The sequence below is a fragment of the Ammospiza nelsoni genome, chromosome 1, assembly GCF_027579445.1.
Source record: "Ammospiza nelsoni isolate bAmmNel1 chromosome 1, bAmmNel1.pri, whole genome shotgun sequence".
NCBI lineage: Eukaryota > Metazoa > Chordata > Aves > Passeriformes > Passerellidae > Ammospiza > Ammospiza nelsoni.
This window is the reverse complement of record NC_080633.1, coordinates 100,679,016-100,698,877: the sequence shown is the minus strand read 5'-3', so window position 1 is coordinate 100,698,877 and position 19,862 is coordinate 100,679,016. Positions and strand designations below refer to the sequence as shown.

The following is a 19,862-nucleotide window of genomic DNA, read 5'->3' as shown; positions in this document are numbered from 1 at the left end:
AGTGGCTGCAGATGGATGTGAACTGCAGCTGATGTTGGAGAAAGGCTGTGCCATGTCCCCCTGTTGCGGTGTGTTGTAATGTCCTGTTTTAACCTTCGGGTCCCTTCCCCAGGTGTGCCAATACCTCTCTCCCTTCCCCCTCGCCCCCTTGCTGAGTGAGTCCTGTCAATCAGTCTTAGCATTCCAGGAAGGCCATCGTGTGGTTGGTCAAGTTCAAAAGATGCCCCTATGTCCAGAGGTCATTGGCCTGTCTGGGTGTCATCCTCCCTTGAGACCCTGCCCCTTCCACCTGGTTGGTGGCTCACCTGTCCCTTCCCTGCCCCTCCCCCAGAGCTTAAAAGGTCAATCAGACTATGTGCTCGTGATTCTGTTGGAGCTGTTACCTGACATTCAGACCTCTGTGACCATGGAATAAAGCTCTGGATATAACCCTCCGGCAGAATCCGTCTCCTTCCTCCTCACCATCGCCTGAAGCCTTCCCTCCTGAGGTAAACGGAGTTCCTAACAAGCCTGGACTTGTTCAGTGCCCAGCTGCAACCTCCAGCAAGCTAAAGGTGTCTCTGGGGTGATACACCACCAGTTGCTGCCTTTGGCCCAGCAGCAAGGGTCAGACTGGCCCAGGCACAATCTACCTGGTAATATTGGGATTCATATTCCAACATCCCCCCAGCTGTCACTGGGAAGCAGTGCCAGCAAAAAACACTCAATTATGGGGACAAGGTTCTCCAGCTTGTTTTTATTTTTGTTCTTGTTGGTTATCACATGCAGTATAGTCGTGGCCTGAGCTTGTGAACTAGAGCCTCTGTTTATATTCAAGTTTTGCATTGTGTTAGGCTTGGGTCTACTTATTAGGTACTTTTTGACTTAAACACTCAGTGTATCTGCAAAGTTGAGTGCAGATTAGGGAAGGGAAGTAATGTGCTGTGCTTGTCTCTGCTATGAAGGTACCCAAGACAATGCATGGTGCAAGGAGAGAGTCAACATCATCCAGCATCATGTTAATAGTCTGTTCATGTTAACAGCCTGAAATGAACTGTCCTAAACACACTGGCCATTTTTAAATGATACTGTTGCAAAAACAGAAAGATCTAAGTGGTAGAGATTTCTATGCAATGCCTGTATCAGAGTTTTCTGCACAGTGTGCTTTGTAAGCACTTTGGCCATGGAAATACTTAAATAATCTTGATTAAATACCTGCTAGGTGGTCAAATATGTTGCTGATGCTTAAACAAAATCTCATCATTGTAGTTTGAAATAATCTTTTTAAAACTATGCTGAACAGGTGGCTAAATGAGGCATTCTCAAAGCATAAAATACTGGATCTCTGTTCACATTTCTTCTTTGTGTCTGTCTGTCTCGTGCACTTGATGTTGGGAGCACTTGGGGAAGGAAGAGGTGCACCTGGTGCTCGTAGTAATGGCTGAACTTGGCTGTGCCTGGAAGTGAAGTGGAAATCTTGTGTGAAAGTGAGGGGGAGCAGAGCTCCCTTCTCCCTTCCCCTTCCCCACATCTGCCTCTTTCCCTGTTGTCCCAGTATGGCTCGGGCTGTTGCTCTGCCAGTGGTACTGCTGGAGCCTCACAGCGTCTGCGCCTTTGAGTTATTGGGGAGTGCTGCCAGAGACTCCCCTGATGCAGACAATAAGAAGATAAATGATTTTTTGTTTTGTTTTTGGTGGTTTTTTGTTTGTTTGGGGGGTTTTCTTGTTTTTTTTTTTTTTTTAACAGTTTTTATTTCCATAAAAGCAGAAGATAATTTCTTGGGGCATAGAAAAGGCACTTCTGTAGGCTAGGGGCATTCTTCCAGCTCAGCGTCACAGACCTGCTGCATGCAGTGAAAATAAGAGGGATTCTCCAAGGTATTTATTGTGGAAAATATTAGGCAAAACAAAGGAATACCAGCTCCACTGTATGGAAATGCATATACTTGGAAGTCTGCACTACAGTACATACCTGAGTGGAAGTGTTCATGGCAACTGGTAAAAAGGAAGAATTAAAGACAGGTAGAAAGGACTTATTTTGTTTATTTTCTTTAAAAGGCTTAGCCAAAAAAAACTGTGGACTTCTGGGAAAAATACTAAGATGAATAGAATGTATGACTCATTTTTAGATAGAGATGAATAAGGAGGGAAGGGTTTAGTAAGAATTGATACAAGACAGTACTAGTTTGTAAAAAACTTGGTCCATGCTGTATGGTGCAAAACACTGAGAGCTATCAATTTCCCTGTAATCTAGGTATTATTTTGTTTATATTTTTATGTGAACCCTAAGGCACATTGAACTGAGTTAGACACTTCTTAGATAATTGGACTTTAGTTAAAATTGCTTTTAAAGTACAAAATCTAACAGTGACAAGGTATTTACTGCAGAAACACGCAAATCTTTGCAGGTGTGGATCAGAGAATATGATCCAGGTGATAACAGACTTCTCATTACTCACATTAGTGTGCATTGCACAATTCAAATACCACTGAGAAATGAAAAAAGAATGCTGTTGTCCATGGAAATCTGAACTCCTGTTACAGTGGAAACTCCATAACTGTCCTGCATCTTGACACAGAGTAAATACATTAATTTCTCTTAGATTTTCTGCACATTGTGCTTAGGAAGACATATGAAAAAAAAGGTACTGTCATCAGTATTAGGTTGATATCTGAGCAGCCACCTGTACACAGTATACTCTTGCCTGCATTATGCATTGCTTTTATGAAAAGTCCAGTTCTCAGGTCTGCTCTCAGACCCTTCCTGGATTCAGTAGCACTACAGCATTTCAGATGAGAATGGTATTTGTTCTGTACTTCAGTACCTCCTAGAAGAGCTGACCTAAAACAGCTCCTGCCCTACAGGGGTCACAGGCTTAATGTGACCTAATTAAACAACAAAATACATAAGGAGAACTCTTTTCCCCATCAATCAAACCATATTATCCAACCCCAGATAATCCTTGGGTATTGCAGTAACTGTTGTGTGTCTTCATCTGGGCCTGGTTTTAGTGAAAGCTCCACAAGGCATCTGTGAAGGGATATGATTTAGTCTGTATTTCTGTGGATTCAAAGTTTTATGAAGTTGCCTGATAAAATGGTCTTGTCTTGAGCTGTTTGTCAAGCAAACAATATTCCAAAGGAAAAGCAACAAACTGCTTCAGTAATGTGATTTTTTTATTTTATATTCCTCTACATATGCAGTACTCTACAAACCTAGTAAGTGGCACTGCTTGTGATTATTAAAGATTTCTTAAGATGAACACCAACTAAGATAATTTTAAAATATTTACCATAATTCAAGAATTCTTTGAATTATGATTAAGGAGGATGAGATGTTAAGAAAATCTCATTTGCATATACCCTTCTTACCTGCACTTGCCCATGATAATGACATTTTGCTTGATAAAAATTATAAGGTACATGCTTAATGTATCTTTAACAGTCTCCTCATGTAATTTCTCAACTGAAAATGAGAGTGTCATTAGTTGAGTCACCAATGCTCCTTCCCCCCTTACCCATACTCGACTTGGAAAACTTTGCTGGTGCATGTAGAGGAGTGCAGGCAGCTCCTGTGGGGTCTGTCAGGGCAGACACAAGGCCCTCCCATGATTTCTGGAAACCTATCCGTCCTCACAGGTCATTTCTTCCCATCAGGTGGAATGAGTGTCTGTGGTGGTGCCATGTCCTTCTGTCTGGGGGCTCTGACCCAGGTGGAGCCCTGGGACTTGCTGGAGCTGTTGGCACTGGCCCCAGTCCCTGTGCCGGGCAGTGCCAGGCACATGCTGCTGGAAGGAGGTTTCTGCAGAAGCCTTGTGGCTGGAGAGGGTGTCAGTGGGCTTTAGGATGTAAAGGATCTTCACATGAATGAGGAGAAGGAGACACAGTTCTCGACTTCTGTTGAGAAGTCCTGGCATTTCAGTTCTCTGTGGGCATAAGCAGGCAGAGCACTGCCAGTCCAGGAAACGCAAGTGGATGGAAGGGCAGGAAATGGAACTCCCTATTTATACTGCCTTGCTGTTTTATGGGAAGGTAAGTGATAAATAGAACAAATAATTTATGACGGTGGCAATAGAAGATCCTTTCCTTTATTGGCTTTTCTGTTTGTTGGCAGAACTGGAAATTTGTGTGAGCTTGGCAGTCTTTGAGATCACCTTGGAGAGGCTTTGTCCATTAGTGATGAGTGCTGTGATGGGAACTGTTGTCTCATTCCTGAGGGGACATGCTCAGGGCTGCTGCTGGTCCCCAAGGTGAAGCTGTGGAGAGTTGCTGTGTGGACAGAATGGTGGCTCAGTGACAGTGACTCTCCTGAATTTAGTTTCCAGTGTTGATAAAAATTCTTCTCTTAACGCCCCCATGGCCCCTGGGGGGGGATTTTTCTCTTTATTTTCACACCAAAGACAGGTATATGCTGTGAAGAAAGATCACAGGCAAAACTAGTCTCATTGACCAATCTCAAAATAAAGGAGCTCTTTTGTTTACCCCCACGATGTCTGGGGTAATTTTATTCAGGCTATTAATTAAGGTGAGCTTTGTGAAAAGTCCTAATGCCCTGAACTGGTGAACTGAGCAGTGGATTTCGCTACCTGTGTTCAAGAATATTGTGCTTGCTTCCTTTAGCTGCTGACATAAATAGTAACTCGTTAAAGGGCATAGCTCCAGGCTTTGCCTTAAGAAGTAGATGAAAAGATAATTGCTGGATAAGCAAGCGAGCATGGGGGACTGTAAGAGTAAATGAGACTGGTTGTGAACCAACAACAATCTTCTTTCAATCAGCCTGGTTTTAAGGCTGTAATCTCCCCTGGGCAGAGGAGGTCCCTGTCCCCATGTTGTGTGGCTCTGGGAGCAGCCTCGCTCCTTGTCCTGCGTGAGGCCGTGGGCGCTGAGGACGGGCCTCTGGCTGTGCCTTACAGCTCTGCTCTTACCCTGCATAAAGCTGATCCTCTTTCATTCCTGTTGGTCTTCTGCTTGGCATTCTTTTTGTGAAGTGCTTTTTTGTTTTGTACAGACCTATTTATCCCTCCCTTCCCTGCACCAGTGGAGGTTTATTAGATTGCATGGCAGCCTGCCATCTTCCTTATTAACCAAGCTTTTTCCCAAATAAACATGCTCCTTGTGTGCACGTCTCCTATTTATGATTTACTTCCCATTATAAAGCTACAATCTACAATATTAAAAATAATACACAGACAGATGTTTATGAGAGGCTGAACAGGGTTTTATTGTACTGACTCTGGTATTTGTGGTTTATATTTCTTTAATCTCTAGTGAAGTGTGGTTCCTCCCACCCTCCCCATTTTACTGCTTCTGCCTCTTATTAGCCTTATAATAGGTGATGGTGCCCTTTAAACACATTTTCTTTCAGGCTCTTACATGCTGCAATATAAGCAGGAGTATGAGGAAGTATGATGATGTACTTAAAATGGTGTCTTTATATAAGAAATTAGAAGTTAGGTCTTTATTCTGGAGATCTAGATCCACCCACCTGGAGGCAAAGAGATCCTTACCTTCCATTTCCATGACTTCAGTAGGGCATTTGATCACCCTCTGCTGGCTGAGCTGCCCAAGCAGCTGCCAGTCTGCTGGATTTTGGGAGAGTGCCTTTCTGCCCCGGTGGAGTCCCAGCCATCACTTGGGATTTCACTTTGTGCCTCTGAAGCGCGTTACTACGGTTTGGTCACAACAGTTTGGAGTCACTGGCTGCATACAGAGTTCTTTGGTTTTTATTCGAATGGATGGAAGAGAATTCTGCCCCTGGGTCAGATAATCATCTCAGACCCGTTAAATAAGCAGCTGTGACATGCATCATAACAGTGGCCTAAACCACCATATTTTTTCAATATGACACTTCTTCGTTGCTTTTTTTCCCTTGGCCTGTGGTTGGGCTTACATTAGAAAAACAAACAGCACTTAGCTATAATTAAAAATGCCCTACGGTAAGTGGGATGACAAAACAATGGGAATGCTGTTCATATGGATGAAGTCAAGTGTAAATGAAGTCTAAAAGAATTAAGTTGAATGCAAGGATAAAATTATCTTGTTGGCTAGGCACAGAAAGTATAAAATAATCCTACCCAATAAATCAGATCTTGCATTTCACAGTAAAAAATCAGATCAGGGTAGTTTTTTTTGTATAATGAGGCAAATCCATCTTTTGCTGTAGCAACAGAAACATAACCTTCAATTAATTATTTTAAACTATTTGAAACGCAGTATATTGGTAATTGTAGAGAGTTTTATGCATTCAAGCATATACCTTGAACATGTGTGCAATATACTTATTTATACTACTTGTATTCAGTTTCTAAAAGTAGGAAATGTTCATAATAGTATCCTTAGAATTCCTTTTTTTTTCAAGATAGTCAAGTTCTACCTGGAAGTATGTTTATTAAAATTTTATATTGAAGAACCACTGTATCATATAGTTTTTTTTAAAGTATGCTCCAGACATAATTATGAACATAGTAAGACATAATTATAAGAAGGATTGATATTTTTCAACCTCCAGTAGCTGTCGTCTTGCTTCAGGTTTAGCTGTAGTCAGAGCCTTGCTGACCAACCGACTGATGTTTCACTAATTGCCACTTGAAAATGAAAAGGGAAACTGTCTAGCTTTGAAACATTATTCATGAAAGAAGGATCATGCTGGCACGTTGTCAGAACAGGATCTTTCCCCCCTGTCTTGTCTAGACAGGCCAAGTACAAGACTTTGTACTGAAAAGGTCTCTCTGGTGTGTCATTAGGCACAGTGGTTTAGTCTGGACTGGTCTGGATTCCCTGGTCAGAGCATTTTGAGGTCACTCCTTGTGTTTTGGTACAGACCTCTGCAAGTTTATTTCAGTTTGAAAATACTCTAATATTTGCTTTCTACTACCTCCCTCAACCTCACTTTGGTCCATTTTGCTTTACAAGGAAGGGTGGTTCTCTGGTTTTTGTAAAAGCACTGCTTAAATGCATTCACTAAGCAAACTAATTTAAAGTACTGAAATTTTGTTCACAAGTTGCAAATACCAGATGCTAAGTATATTCTATAGTCAGAAATATTTGTATTCTCATTGGATAATCTCTTTAATTAATTTATCTTATTCCTGCAATACAGTTTTTCTTTGAATATTTCTTTCAGACTTCAGCAGAATGTGATTATGCAGACTAAGTTTTGCAAATTTCTGTCCTCCATTAGATATTGTATTTTGTTAGATTTAGGTGTTACTTTTGCAGATGTGTGAGTGAGAAAAAGCGGAAGCCCCATGGATATGCAGGCACTGCTCAGCACTAACCAAAACATCGTTGTGACATCAGCACTGTCCTACAACACTGTCCAACACTGATTATTTGGATCACAAATCCAAATAGCCACCACAGGGGTCTGCTGTGAAGAAGGTTACCTCCATCCCAGCCAGGGCCAGCAGAGGATGACTGCTTCCTTGGCAAATAGGTTAGGTAGGAGACAGAAGGCAATGTGATTTTTGACAACATGCTCCATTTTCAAATCAACACAGAATTCCTGTGGTATTGTGAGCAATGTTCCAGTCAATGTGGGCACAACAAAAAGGGGACAAGAGGCCTCATGACACTTTTTTTCAAAATGCACCTTCACAATGGCTATTTTCACATGTGTGAGGGAATGAGGAAGTAGCCTTAATATTCTACAGGAAAAGTTGATTTAGTCTGCTTTTTGATTCTAAATTTCAGTGTGGTCTGTTATCTATGACAACCCCCCCACTTCACCTTAAATAACAAATCCTTACTTCTGGTTAGTCCTCTTATGATAATGTTAGTTAAACCCCAGAACCTTTAAGACTTTAATGTAGCTATGAAAAATGTAATGCTTCGTCTAGTCTTTTGTGTGAAAACTGTATAATCTGATGGCAAACAGACACCGTGAGCTCTTGGCTTTAACTGCTTTTGACTTGACATCTTGCTTGAGCATTTTACATCAGCCATGGGGGAAGCATGGAAAGCATTACATTAGGACTCAACACAAAGGCACAGGAAAGCAGTAAAAGCTAGCCAAAGTAGCATGCCACATATTCTAACTGCAATATGGTGATTGATTCTTTCTAATAGAAGCATTATGTTCTTTACCACTCCAACTTTACCCTGTGTGATATTCTTCCTTTAATATACCTGGGAAGTTTGAATCCTTTCAAGATGACTCTTCTAACCTTCCAAGATAGCTTTGTTCATTTCCTGTTCCAGTTTTTTCAGAAATGAGTCCTAAAGCATTGTAATTATCAGGTTGCTAATATTGAGCCTGGCTTTTTAAGTCTCCTTTCCAGAAGTAATTGTTAATGACCTTTTCAGTTCCATGGGTTTCAAAGGCTTACTTCATTTGGCTATGATTTTTTTATAGTCTATACTCAGAAGGAATCTATGCCCTTCAATGCCTCTTCAGTTCTTTTTTGTTGCAGAGAAGAACAGAGTAACATACATACAGAGGAAAATAATTTGTTTGTACAGTATTTTATTGATAGGTTAGGGACTGCAGGGTTGGACTGAAAAAAAGCTTAAATTTGAGGACCTCATTTAGGCAAATACTTATAAGTACTCTTCCACCAAGCAAAATAGATCTGTTTTTTTCCCCTGCAGGAAAGGCTTGTTTTCCTTGCTTTTCATACCTTCTATTTATATTCCTAAGTAACTTTTTATATGTTACACATATTTATGCATACAGTTTTTTATTGCAGCAGGCTCTTGCTGTTATGTATACCAAAATATCATTAATACTCTTGAAAAGTGTTCAGAGTGAAGTCTGCAAATTGCTTTTATCTGTAAAGCAAATGAAAAATGAGAATGAATTTGCTCCCTTTCTCAGTTTCTTTTTCCTCTCCTTTGCTATTACGGTGCTTGCATTATGTAACAGACATGTGTGAGTAAGTGTCACACCTCGGTAACTGATGTAGGGACCTTTTAGAATTGGAGGTCCTGCTGTCTCAGTTCAGACTAAGTTAAGATTAAAGCAAAGTCTTTTGCTGATGCTGTTGAAGATGAACAAATTCTGCCTCTTTGCTGGGAAGGACCAGGAATCATCTCTCTGAAGCAGAATCAGCCAACCCATACTGCAGTGTTAGGGAAGCCCAAGGTTCTGGGACTGGCATTCCTTTAATAAACTGCCTGTGAGAGTTTCTAATTCTGTCTGCTTTGCCTCTGCTTGTGAATGGCAATCACCAGAATTTGTAAACATACTAGTAGTGTAATCATTAAATTTTAGTTTGTCTTGATACAGTGTGTTCTCTGTTCTGTACAAGTATTTTACTTTGGAGCAATCCTAGTGAGAAAGCTTTTCATAATTGTGTGTATATTTTTGTGAACATTTCCTAATTTCATCTCCAGTACTTGCTATAAAGTATACTTGGTCTCATAGGAATTGTTCTCATGACAGAATCATATTTAGGGGAAACTGTTCTCCTTTTTTTTTTTTTTTGTAAAAGAAAAGTGTAAAAGCTACACCATGCCTGCATTTAGCATTCAGACATCTTATAGGCATTTTAGAAGTTTACTAACTTATAAAGAACACTAGCATGTGGGATTTTAATGTGCAGACACCAAGTGCTTGACTGTAATTAGGTGGGAGACTGGCAAATTGGCTTTGGGAAGGTAGTTAAGGAATAATTGTGTCTGAACAGGATTGTTCCTGGTTACAAACTATACTGTTGCCTTACAGCTGATGGCAAGATTTTTTTTTAATGTGGGACAATTATTATTTTTATTAATAGTGCTGTCTTGCCCCAGATATGCAAGGTGCCACACAAACATATATGAGAACACAGTCTTTGTCCAAAGTGAACTATACTCAACATGAGCTGCAAAAAATATTGCTTATTATTGAAAAAGGTGCATTTTTCCAAGTGGCAAATCTGGTTTACTAGTGGTTTGATTCTGGTGATCAGAAATATGTCACATATATATTTATACATGCAATACTGTGAGGACAAAATTGTTTGTGTTGGTCTTGAATTGCCAGAGACCCACCCACCATTATAGCATCTACTTGAAAAAGATTGTCATTTTAGCACTGAAGAAGGCTGGGCATCAATTTTCTCACAATTTTTTCTTTTTTTTTTCTTTTTTTTTTCTTTTTTTTTTTTTTTTTCCTTTCAGAGTGCAAATTCACCTGCGCCAGTGGTAAATGCTTGTATCTTGGTTCACTGATTTGTAACCAACAGAATGACTGTGGGGATAACAGTGATGAAGAGAACTGCCTGCTTGTAACAGAGCATCCACCTCCAGGCATCTTCAGCTGTGAGTATTGGCTCCTTGTGTGCATCCATGTATGTCAAATATGTCCAGCTACCTCAGAAATCAGTCTTTTTGGAATCTTGATCTGCAGTATGATATCAAGGGAGTATGAGACAGAAAGTAAATAATATTTTTCTCAGAACTAGCAGGGATTTGTGATGCACTTTCCCCAGGACTCTAAATGTGTTAATTTTTAGTTATTCCAAGGAAGTTTGTGCTATGGACATTGTGGTTATAATCATGTGGATCATATGTGGCCTCTGAGAAAGCATAATTAAATATTTGTTTTCAAGATTCTACAAAATATTTTGTGCTCTGTGTAAAAGTCTTTATATGCTAATAAGACTATCAAGAAAATAATATTTTTCTGTTCATAATTCCTGTTAGTTTTATTAGTGCTGAGATCAGCATCATTTGGTAGGTTACTGACCTTTGATATATTTAAAATATCTTTAGTTACTGTTCTTCAGTGCATAAATATTGCACACAGAGTTTATCACAGGAATTGCTTTCTTAGTGCTTTGTCCTCAGTCATGTCTACTGAAATCAAACTTTGCTTTTGCTTTTGTTTCTTGTGCAATTATTTATTTTTGAACTACAGTTCAGCTTTCTGGATGGGTGATACATTTTTCAGGTACAATAGAAGTATGTTATGTTACTTCTGCTTTCCAGACAGTTTTGTTCGGCCCATACTGACATCCCTCAGTATTCTATTTCACTTCTGATTGTGATTATATCTTAGAAATATCTGTTTTGTTATGCTGTTATTAGTAATAGCAATTATGAGCAGCATGTGTCTGTAATTTTTGTAATTAATGCATGGGGCTATAAGCAGGACAGAAGATGGAGTCAGGTGTTGGATGTCTGTCCTCCTGTACCCTCTAACCTCCAAGTGAACATGTTCCTAAATGCTCTACTCTAAATCATTTAAATCTTGTTCTTTCTGTTACTTTGGTACCTCTGCAGTGATTTCAGTGGCTTTGAAATAATAATCACCTATGTGTTCTTTTACGCTATTTCATTTTATTTTTGTTTTGTTTGGTTTTGAGTGGAACTCTTTCCCAAGTCCCAGACAAGACATAGGCTTTGGGGATGCATCCAAGTCAAAATGTCACGTTTGCCCATAAGGTTGACTTTTGAGTTGTAAAAAAGTTAACATTTTATTATTTATTCATGCAAAACTTTTAAGCATATCTGTAAAGTTCAAATAGAGGAGGTTTTTTTGACTGGGTTACTGTACAGCTCTTCTCTTAAACCAAGCTAGCCACAACTGTTTGTCCAAAAGGTGGCCACAAAACTCGCAGTGATAGCAGGTGGAGGGAAGGGCTTTGGTGATGAGCAGCAGCTGTGGCATCGCAGGTGGTGGCCCTGCACAGCTGCAGTGTGATGATGGCACTCTGTGAGTTCCTAGGTGGAGCCTCTTAGGTGAAACTCCCAAACCCTTCTTTATCCTGAGGTCTGACAATGAGGGCAACAGTGGTTTTGCAGTATCCCTCTGTGCTGGTGACAGTCTTGCAGTAATCAAGTATCATCTTGGCACCTTCTCCTCAAAAGCCCTTTGGACTCTATAAATGGTTATTTGCTTGACCCAGGATCTACAAACTTCCTGCTCTTCCCCTAAGTCACATCTATCCCTTCTGGTCTTGCTGCAGATCATGAAGACAGGCCTGCCTGGTCAGCTGGCAAGCCATCCCCCTATCCTCCAGTGACATGAAGTTTGTGGTGACCAAACCAAACAAAATGTGTCTGTGACAAACCTTCAGCAAAAGGTTCCCTACTGCTTTCCTGAGAATTACAGTTGGTGTGTTTCATGATCCTGTCTCTGGAAAATCGTGCAAGTTGGCAGCAGTTTTCTTACTTTTAAGTGGACTTGGAGAAAGGCAGTCAGCTTTCTCCTCCAGTCAGCCTTTTACAGCTGTGAGGGCTGTTACCACCCATTCATGGGTGTTAAAAAACACCCCAACAAACAAACCCACCCAAGTTCATTCATATGAATTATGTTTCCTTAAATCTGTTAGAGTTGTTCATTTTCTATGACTGCTTCTAAAATATGGTGTCCAACAGGCTTACTACTTGAGATCGCCCGAGTAGAGTCCAAGTGGAAGAGGGGTAATTATATAAACAGTCTTATTATTAAGTCTTTCAAGAACCCTATTTGCTGGTTTTGCAACATCATTGGAAATGAGGAGTTTGTAGAAGAAATACTGGATGCATTGGTAGGAGGATTTGGAAATGTTTTATTTTTTTGCTCACCTGGTGGCAGGTAGAGCAGTTCATTATTTGTTGCATTTGGGGTTATTGACAGGGTCTGTACTGTTTTGTTGCAATAGGGACTGTGTGAAAAGTGCTGTTAAATAAAGGAACTTTGGTTTTAAATATAGAAAAACAAATCCCAGTGAAACAGGATCCTAATGGTGAAACAAAGAGAAAAAGAAAATCAAAGCCAGACAGAAAAATAATACAACCATAAACTCTATTTAAATTATATTTATCATGTTCTGGCTATTAAACAGACTACTACATGGTAGAAATCAGTGCCAGTTGGTAATAGGAAACAAGATTATTATGGACACATCAGTTGTGTTGGTTTATTCCAGCTTTGAAAAAATGTTTTTAGAATACTTGCTGAAGTGAGGTCCCCAGGCCTTAGAGGGATGACATGTTGAATTAAGAAATGTGTGCATGCTTTTGCTCAATGATTTTAATGGGAATCCCTACCAGAGTACAACAGAGTGTATGCTCTTGAAATGTCCCAGCTGAGCAGGCTGCCTTTCAACACAGAAGTGCATACATTCATTGCTCTCTCACTAGTAACAAGACGGTAACACAGCTCAATAAGAAAAAAATTAGTATTAACAAAAAAAATCACTTGAGGAATGTTACACCAGGTATTTCTTTCTAGTTAGTGTTACATATAAGCTCTGTTCTTGCATCTTCTTGCTTGTGTGCTGTTCTTAAATGGGAAAGAAACTGTTGAAAGGAGCCACTTATTAGTTTGTGCTGGTTAACATCTAAGCAGGGTATCCTATTTCTCCCTGGGACTGCCCTTGTCTTTACCTACAGCATATTGTCACTACAAGCAGTATGCCTTCCCTTCTGCTGTTTGTTCAAAGAATCCCTTTGTCATGCTGTATTCAAACCTTCTATTCTCCTGTGATAGAAAAAATAGCCAATGTCTAAATAAAGAAATTTTCATATGAAAGTTCTGCTTTAGTTTATTTAAGCAGTATGTGCCGTGTTAGTGGTACCCCATATTTCCCAGCTGCTGAAGCATTTCTCATTTGTGTTCTTGCCAGCAGCCAAATCCAGAATGTCTTGTTGGAACTTCTTGTTCAGTTTACTGAAGTTGCATGGGCAATGGCATAGAAAGATTTTATTTTTGTGGGTGACCTGTTCCCTGGATCTCATGATTATAGGAGATGCTGTCTTACTGTTAGAGGAGTTTGCATCTCCCAGATCTGGTGTTCCTCTCTCTTTGCCATTCTTATATGGCTCCAGTGTACTAACTGTTAATTTTGTCTTTTAAATCACAGAATGATTGGGGTTGGAAGGGACCCTAAAGATCATCTAGTTCCAACCCTCTTGCCATGGAAGGGGCACCTTTTGCTAGAACAGGTTGCTTTAAAACCCCATCCCACCTGGCCTTGAAGACTCCTAAGGACAGGAGCATTCACAGCTTCTCTGGGCAACCTTTTCCAGTGTCTTACTACTCTCACAGTACAGGACTTCTTCCTGCTACCTAATCTAAAACCTATTCTCCTTCAGGGCATTCCCCCTTGTCCTATCACAACATGCCCTTGTAAAAATGTTGCTGCTGAACTCACAGTGTCTCACATGTGCAAAGGAAAACAACAAGTGCATCTCTGAAGCCCTTTGGTTGTCTTAATTTTCCTTTGCTGACTTATAGGTAGGGCAGCCTTTTGCTGCTGCGTGGGCGATTCACTCTGTATAGCACAGAGAAATTGGAGGACAGCTGGGAAAATCCAAGGTGTGTCAGAGTCTGATTTTAGATGACACAAGCTGCAATCCAGCAAGTTGATCAAAATACATGCTAAGGCATTTAAGCTGAACATGTTACGGTAACAATTTGCTTGATTTACACCAGGGTGCAGGTTTGGTGATGCATGTTGAAGCACACCTCCCCTCCTCCGTGAGGACACCCACTGCTGCTGCATCTCTCCCTGCAGGTCGCCTTGTGCAGAACCCATGGCAGCTTTCAGTGGGGCTATTTGTTTTTGTTTTCATCAGCTGTAAAGGCTTATTGATTGAGATAATGGAGATGACTGTTCTTTTAAGACTGCTTGGAGGTCAAGGGTGTATTTAACAGCACAAAGCCATGACAGGAAAAATGAGGCAAAGAGTAGGATTTTAAACATTGCAGACTTGGCCTTGGCAGCAGCTTGCCACTCCATGTGACCTGGAGAATTTGGACTCCAAAGAACTGAAACAATGTGCCTGCATCTAGAAGGATGCAGTTCATTTGTTTGAGCATTTCCCTTTGTTTCACAACAAATGATCAGCCTGCCTTGTCCTGCTAAAAGTAAATTAGATTTTGAAATGGGAAGTGTAGTCTGTTGTCTGCAGACTGCAGTATCCAAGTCATGTCTTATTGAGAAGGGTTGTGGTGGTGGAGATTTTAGGGTTTTTAATTGTTTGGTGGAAAACAGTGCAGGTAGTTGTCTTTGCTGTGATCTGTATGTGTTTGTGGGTATATCAAACACAAATATTGACATGCTTGAGAATTTGCAGAAGAATAAAATAAGTGAGAACAAATCCTTCTTGTCATGTGCAAATTATGTCTACATCAAATTTCAAGTTGTCAGCATTGATGGAGGTGATGTGTCATGGCTGTTTTGGCATAGAAGAGTTTGCTGTAGGAGTTCATTTTCCTCTGCAAGGTAAAAAAACCCAAACAAATCAAATATATAGCTCTCCCTTTCACCACCCCCACCTACTGCTGTCAGCTCTGAGCTTTGTAGGGATCTGCAGGGGGTTGGAGAATGATTCTGTTTTAAAAACAAAAAGCTCAATCAAAGGAAAATATTTTGTTTAAAGAGACCTTTGGCATCCCCCTCTGACTGTGACACCGAATTTGTGCTGATAAAAACAACTGCTTAGATTTACATTTTGATTGTGCTTCTGCTTTCATGTGTGCCGGGCTGTCCCACTTCAGGTGAAATTTATCCATTTCTTTAAATATTTAGCAGTCTAGCGTTGATGTTAATGAAAGTCTGGCACTGCTATTTTGAGCATTGCAACAATGATAGTAATTTTCAGTGTCAGATTACTGCTTCTCGGAGGAAAAGGGAGATGGGAGGAGGGAAGAGCAGGAAAAAAAAAAAAATTGTTTCGGCTCTAATAGAGTTTGTCATCAGCCTGGCTGTGCCAGACAGATGGATCATGAATACTGTCTAGACGCTCTCTGCCTGAGTGGAGCTGTGGTCTCTAAGGACAAGCAGTGAGACGCCGGCTTAAGTGACTGGGGAGAGGCAGGACGTGCTCCCCTCCCGCAGATAGCGAGCCGGGCTGGGCCTGCCGCCGGCCTGGGGGCCGCTCAGTGCGGGCCTCAGCCGAAACGTGGCTGCTGGGGGGCTGTGGGGGGAAAGGAGAGGCGTGTTGGTACGATAGGATTGATTTCAGCCGCGTCTGCCCAGGGACTGCGGGCTGGGCTAGCCGGGAGTGTGGATCTCGGGAGGGGGGCATTGGAGCCCGCATCTGGCCATAAAGAACACGCTGTAAAAGAGTGCCGGTCACCTGTATTTATCAGCTGCTTTAGCCACAAAAGTGACTAAAGTATACGCTGGAAAATGCTGACTTCCTTGCTTACGTTTTCTTTATTTGGCCCCTTGCTCAGAAGGATTCATCTGTTTCCCTAGCCGGGCTGTTGGCATGAGGTTTCATGAGGCCGCCTTTGGAAAGGAGAAGCTGTGGGTAAGCAGGTGAGACCCACAGCCTGGGGCACATCTTGTGCTGTTTAGTGATCTCTCGTGCTGTTACTTGTCCCTTCTCTGTCACCAAGCACAGTTAATGATAAGGAAATTTCTCATGTAGATGGAGCAAAAAATATTTTTTGACCAGCAGAGTTTTAACAAAAACTCAATTTGAGACATATGCTAACTTATTTAAAATCAGGATGTTTTCTGGGGTTCAGATTGCAGAATAAATAATAGTACTTTGGATTTCAGTTCTGTGTGTATGTCATTAAATACTAGACTGATATTTTTATTTAGAAAACCCAATTGGTTTTCAGCCTATAGTGCAGTCTTGTTTCTTGAAGTGCTATAATCAGGTTCTGTGCTTTGTTCTGAAATATTTTCCCCCTTGCATATTTTTAAAGCACATTATGGAACGTTAGCAATTATATGATCTTGAAAATTTGGAAAAGAGCAAAACGTTAAAGTGACTGTTGTATATAATTTTCTTAAAATTCTGTTTTTTAAAAAATACTGTATTCCCTGGCTTTTAATAAATGAAATAGAATCCTGGTCCCATGAATGCTGTAACAAAACTGCAGTGGAAGTCACTAATGTTGGAGTTTACCTATTCTTCCCCTAAGGCCTGACACTGTGAGTGACTTGGACAAGCCAGACACACACACACATATGTGGCCAATAACAACCGTGAAATGTGCTGGTACAAAATTAGGTGTTTGCATCTGCTTATCAACAGGGCTAAACTGGGCTCCTGGTAAGGAATTTCCATTTCACAAAGTTTACAGCTGAACATTAATCACATATTTATGGTTAAAGAGAGAGAGAGAGAGAGAAACTCACAATACTGTGCAGATAAAAATGTGGGAATCTCAGTAGCTCTGAAATGCTATTTTGTTCATTCTCAAAGTATGTAAGTCATTTGTATCACATTTAATCAAGATGTAGAAAAAAATGTTCTTTAAATTTGTTTGTGTTTGCTCTTCATGCACATTTCATTCACCCTTCCATCAATTCCTGTCAACTTTTAGGAAACTTCATCCATTACTAAATGTTACTTCTCAGAATGATCATGTTGGGTGTGATTTCTCCTGTCCCCTTTTTTGGCTACTGATTTCTTACAAATGCAAATTGTAAGCTCTCAAAGTATACTGTGTAATAAAATCTTCATTCAAAGACTGATTTTTATGTCTCTTAGAAAATGATTAAGCTTCAGGTTGGAAATCTCAGAGCAGAACTGCCAGGCACGATGGGACTTCGTATCTTACAGATACACTTGGCTCTTAAAGTCACCAGAGCTCCTCCTGGACCTTTGTGAGCCTGGGAAACGACCTCTCACACACTCTGAGGGCATTCTTTGTACACACTGGTCCTCCACCAGAAGTGCATGGTAGCATAAACATCTCATCAATGTGGGTGTAAAACTCAAGTATGAAAGCCACAGTGCAGTCTCATACCACAGGCAAGATGCTCCCCTGGAAAGAGAATAAACTGAGAGACAATTATTTTGAGACATTATTTCACATATACCTAGTAGGTGCTTGAACACAACATCAGAAATCATTTAGGTTGTGACTGAGCAACTTTTGTTACTTTCATTTTCAGTCCACATTAGTAAGTGTTGTCCATTGCTGCCCTTCCCTGCTACATTTTCATTTGCAGGGGTCACACTGTACTGTGCGCTAGACAGCTAGGTTTGCTTAGCTAAACCACTGTAAGTTTTAGATGCAGCTCTGAAATCTTGCTGTGTGAATTTTACAGCCACAGTTTTCCCCATGAATCATTCAAATCACGTTGGTTATTGCTGGTAAATACTCCTTAGGAGGAGCACTGCATTTGTGCTGTTTGCACTTGGCTACTACAAGCCTGGAGGAGCCACTGGGACCTATTTCTTCTGTACAGCATTAGATGCTGTTCAGGTGCTTAGGCAGAATGAAGATAAATTATATTTTCTTATAGTTTAAAGTGTTTTGTTAAGGTTTAATAAAAAATAATGTTTAAAAAAATCCTCACAAGAAAGGGACATTAAGTTAGACCAGATCACCTTCCTTCTCTAAGAATGTTGCAGACTGTGATGTTTGATTGCTTTTCATTCTGCAGATATGTATCTGACCATTATCTCCAGAAATTCTTCATCTCCCTGATGAAATTACCCACTTTAACTTTTCCTAAGCAAGCTCATCTTCTACTTCTGCTGTAAAGTAACAGCTTTAGAGATTAAGGTGAATTGGGAATTTACGTCTAAGTTCTGGTATGGATATATGCACACTGAAATATTTCTGACTGAAGTTTCTATGTAAATTACCAGCATCATGCTCAAAGAAATCCATGCTTTTCAGTGATCTCTAAAATGGTCTGTGTTGTGAGTGAAATTATGTTTTTCCATACCATGTAGTGTTTAACCAAAGCATGTTGCTTTGGTCATTAGTGTGTAGCTATTTTTCTCAGACTGGAAAGCCTGAGAAATCTTTATGCTCTTCATAGTTTTGCAAGTGCTTGAAAGTGGCACAAGCCACTGTTGCCTCCTGTGGTTGCTCCCTCACTTTCTCCTGTGCAAGTGTTAGTGCAGGCACACAGGGGTTGGGTTGGAGACTGGTCTGGTTCTGCTGAGCTCTGAGAAATGTGCACTTTGCTTTAGCTGGTGTTCATGACCTTGATTCTGTTCTCAGCTCAGCTCTGCAGAGTCTTGTGCCTGCACAAAAGCAGAGGGAGATACAAGGGGCTCTGTTCAGTTGTGGCTTATCCTAGAATGGTTTAAGGTTTCTGTACCTTAGTCCCTGCCCCTCTAAAGTACATGCTAGTAGACTTTTCCCTGAATACAGAAGTGTTTGGGAATTAAGAACTAACAGTTGCTTTCCCCATTTTCCATAATTCTGAAAATCTCATTATTTGTCACTCTTTGTAATAGAAAAATGAAATAGAAGAGTGAAGTACAAGACTGGATCTCTTGGGACCATCCATGGGCTTGGGCTCTTTTGGCCTGAACCCAGGGTAGTACAATGTAATATACCATTTCGGTATATTACTTAGTTATCCAAGTGCAGCTCAGCTTAAGTCATAGGGCTTTATTGGAATAATGCTAGCTAGTTAAATGACTATATAGGAACAGCTCTCCTGGGTCAGATCAAAGGCCCCTCTAGCTCACCATCAAACCTAGAACTGGCCATTGCAGATGCTAAGTGAAAGAGTAAAAGCTAATTAGATAAACAGTTCTGCTTTTCCCAGTAAACCTGATTCCTTGGAGAAATGCTTCACTGCTTTGCATGAAGAGCATGGGGCTTATGTCCTCTGGAGAGAATTTAGCATTTAGAAAGGGCAGAACTGGGGTAAAGAGAAAACACCTCATTTCTGAAGTGTGAGAATAAGCAAAGATCCACCAACCCTTCACTAACCAGTAGATGTGTGGGCACCGTTGGCTTCTTCTGTATGCAGAGCATACTTTTCATATTGAGGCGTTCTGAATGTAGGACACGAGCTAGAAAGGTGCTGAATTCATGTCAGCTGGGTCTATTTGCCTAGGTATTTTCACTTATTTTGTGAGGAACATGGACTTTTAGTTTCTCTAAGTTTACTGTTTTATTCTGAGGGATGTTGTGGGTTTTTTTAGTCAGGATTTGTGGACTGTGTGTCAGCTTTATAGTTAATGGTGAACCAAGTTCATCTGGCAGGCTTAAATTTGTCTTGGCTGTTTAAGAAAACAAATGCACTCACAAAG

At 40.5% G+C, this 19,862-nt stretch overlaps 1 protein-coding gene across 2 annotated transcripts in view; it reads left to right on the top strand.

Moving 5' to 3' along the window:
• The window catches only part of LDLRAD4 (low density lipoprotein receptor class A domain containing 4), a 295,191-nt gene that overhangs the window by 136,292 nt on the left and 139,037 nt on the right, over positions 1 to 19,862 (top strand). For both annotated transcript variants that reach the window (XM_059490082.1, XM_059490079.1), the window contains one exon: positions 10,080 to 10,220. In XM_059490082.1, the coding sequence (XP_059346065.1) occupies positions 10,080 to 10,220 (141 nt within the window). The remainder of the gene's footprint in view (positions 1 to 10,079; positions 10,221 to 19,862) is intronic.